Consider the following 1,459-nt stretch of genomic DNA (forward strand, 5'->3'; position numbering starts at 1 on the left):
GGTCCCCGCTCCGGCCCAGCCGCAGCGCATCACCTGAAGGATGGTGAAGTTCTCCAGGACGCTATTCATCATATAGCGCTCAGGCAGCTGTCGCAACTTGTGCAAGAAATTCACCAGGTACTCGCACATGGGCGAGCGCAGCAGGCGGTACACGAACCTGCCGTCCTCGAGCTGGGCGCGCTCCGTCTGAACCAGGGGACAGGGAGCGGGGAGGACGGTGACTGAGACACAAACAGGGGTCACCCTAGGAACCCAGCCCCACTCCGTGCCCCTCAGATACCACGCCCACTCCCCACCGCTATCTTCCCTCTTGCCTCGCCCCATCCACGGCGACCAGAGATGGGACCCGGAACCCTCGGCTGTCCAACTCAGTATCGCTGAGCCCGCAAACTAGGGACCCCGAGCGCCTCAGAGCCGTGTTCTGACCCCTCAAGGACCCCCAGGCCCTCAGATGCCCTCAAATCCTCCAGAGACCCTTCACAGGATCTCCAAACTCTATGACCTCTGAACTCAAGACCCCGCAAGTCCTCAGAACCCTTGGGTGCGAGCCCTGGACCTCCTTGCCTTGAGGATTCTTCCATATCCACAAGAATTTTTTGAATCTGAGTGACTGTAAATCTCTGTCCCACGCATTACCTTTGAAACCTCAAAGTGACCCCGACACGTGACTTTAGAACTCCATATCAGCTCTAAGTCGATGCATTAAACCCCCTAGAGGCTGGGACACCCCACCCCCACCATGAAGACCCCCCCCAGGTGCCTGAGCTGTCATGGTTTCTGGTCCATTTAAGTCTGCACCCCCAAAGTGGCTGGTGGCTGGGCGCTCACCTGCGCGGAGCTCCACCCCTCCGGCCTCACCTCCACCTTCTCCACCACCTGCTTGCCGAAGGAGCAGACCTTGGAGGAACAGGTGAGGGTCATGTGCTCCAGGCTCTCGTACTGGCTGCTCACGCCATAGAAGCCACCACTGCTGCCACCGGCCCCCACCTCCTCGCCACTAGGGCCCCAGTTCAGGTCCGCCTGAGGGATGGGGAGACGGGTAAATTGGAAGGGACGTCCCTTCTAACATGGGAACTCTGCCCCATGGCCTGGCTTCTCCCATTTGCCCCTGAAGTTCCCACCTTTCTTCCTTGGCGTAAAGTCCTCACCTCTCCGGGGGGCCGGTTTCTGAAGAAGGCCCACGCTTCCATCAGTGCTGGAGAAGCCCAAGTCCCCCGCATTGTCCTGTCCCTCTCTCCCCAGTGAGCCCCCAACAGAGGGACCCCAGAATTCAACTTTTGTCCCCTAAAGGCTCCAACTCAAGATTTCAAAGCCTTTCCGAGGAGGCAGTTACTCCCTAGCAACTGGGGGCTCTCCCTCGGGACCCCTCCCGACTCCGTATCAATGGGGCCTGAGCGGGGTCAGTCACCTATGGAACGCTCTCCCGGGCCCTTCAGCTCATCCTTAGAGGTCAGACCCC

The 1,459-nt window shown here is 59.7% G+C and overlaps 1 protein-coding gene across 1 annotated transcript; it reads right to left on the minus strand.

Moving 5' to 3' along the window:
- Positions 1-33: 33 nt before the first annotated feature.
- On the minus strand, positions 34-1,284 carry LOC105310644 (transcriptional enhancer factor TEF-4-like; the record flags this gene model as incomplete). Its single annotated transcript, XM_023526805.1, has 2 exons — positions 829-1,284; positions 34-186 (listed from the first exon to the last, which is right to left on the minus strand). Coding segments are annotated over exons 1-2 (246 nt in total), but the record flags the coding sequence as incomplete, so codon positions are not given.
- Between the last annotated feature and the right edge of the window lie 175 nt (positions 1,285-1,459).

Source organism: Pteropus vampyrus, unplaced genomic scaffold, assembly GCF_000151845.1.
Source record: "Pteropus vampyrus isolate Shadow unplaced genomic scaffold, Pvam_2.0 Scaffold8074, whole genome shotgun sequence".
Lineage (NCBI taxonomy): Eukaryota > Metazoa > Chordata > Mammalia > Chiroptera > Pteropodidae > Pteropus > Pteropus vampyrus.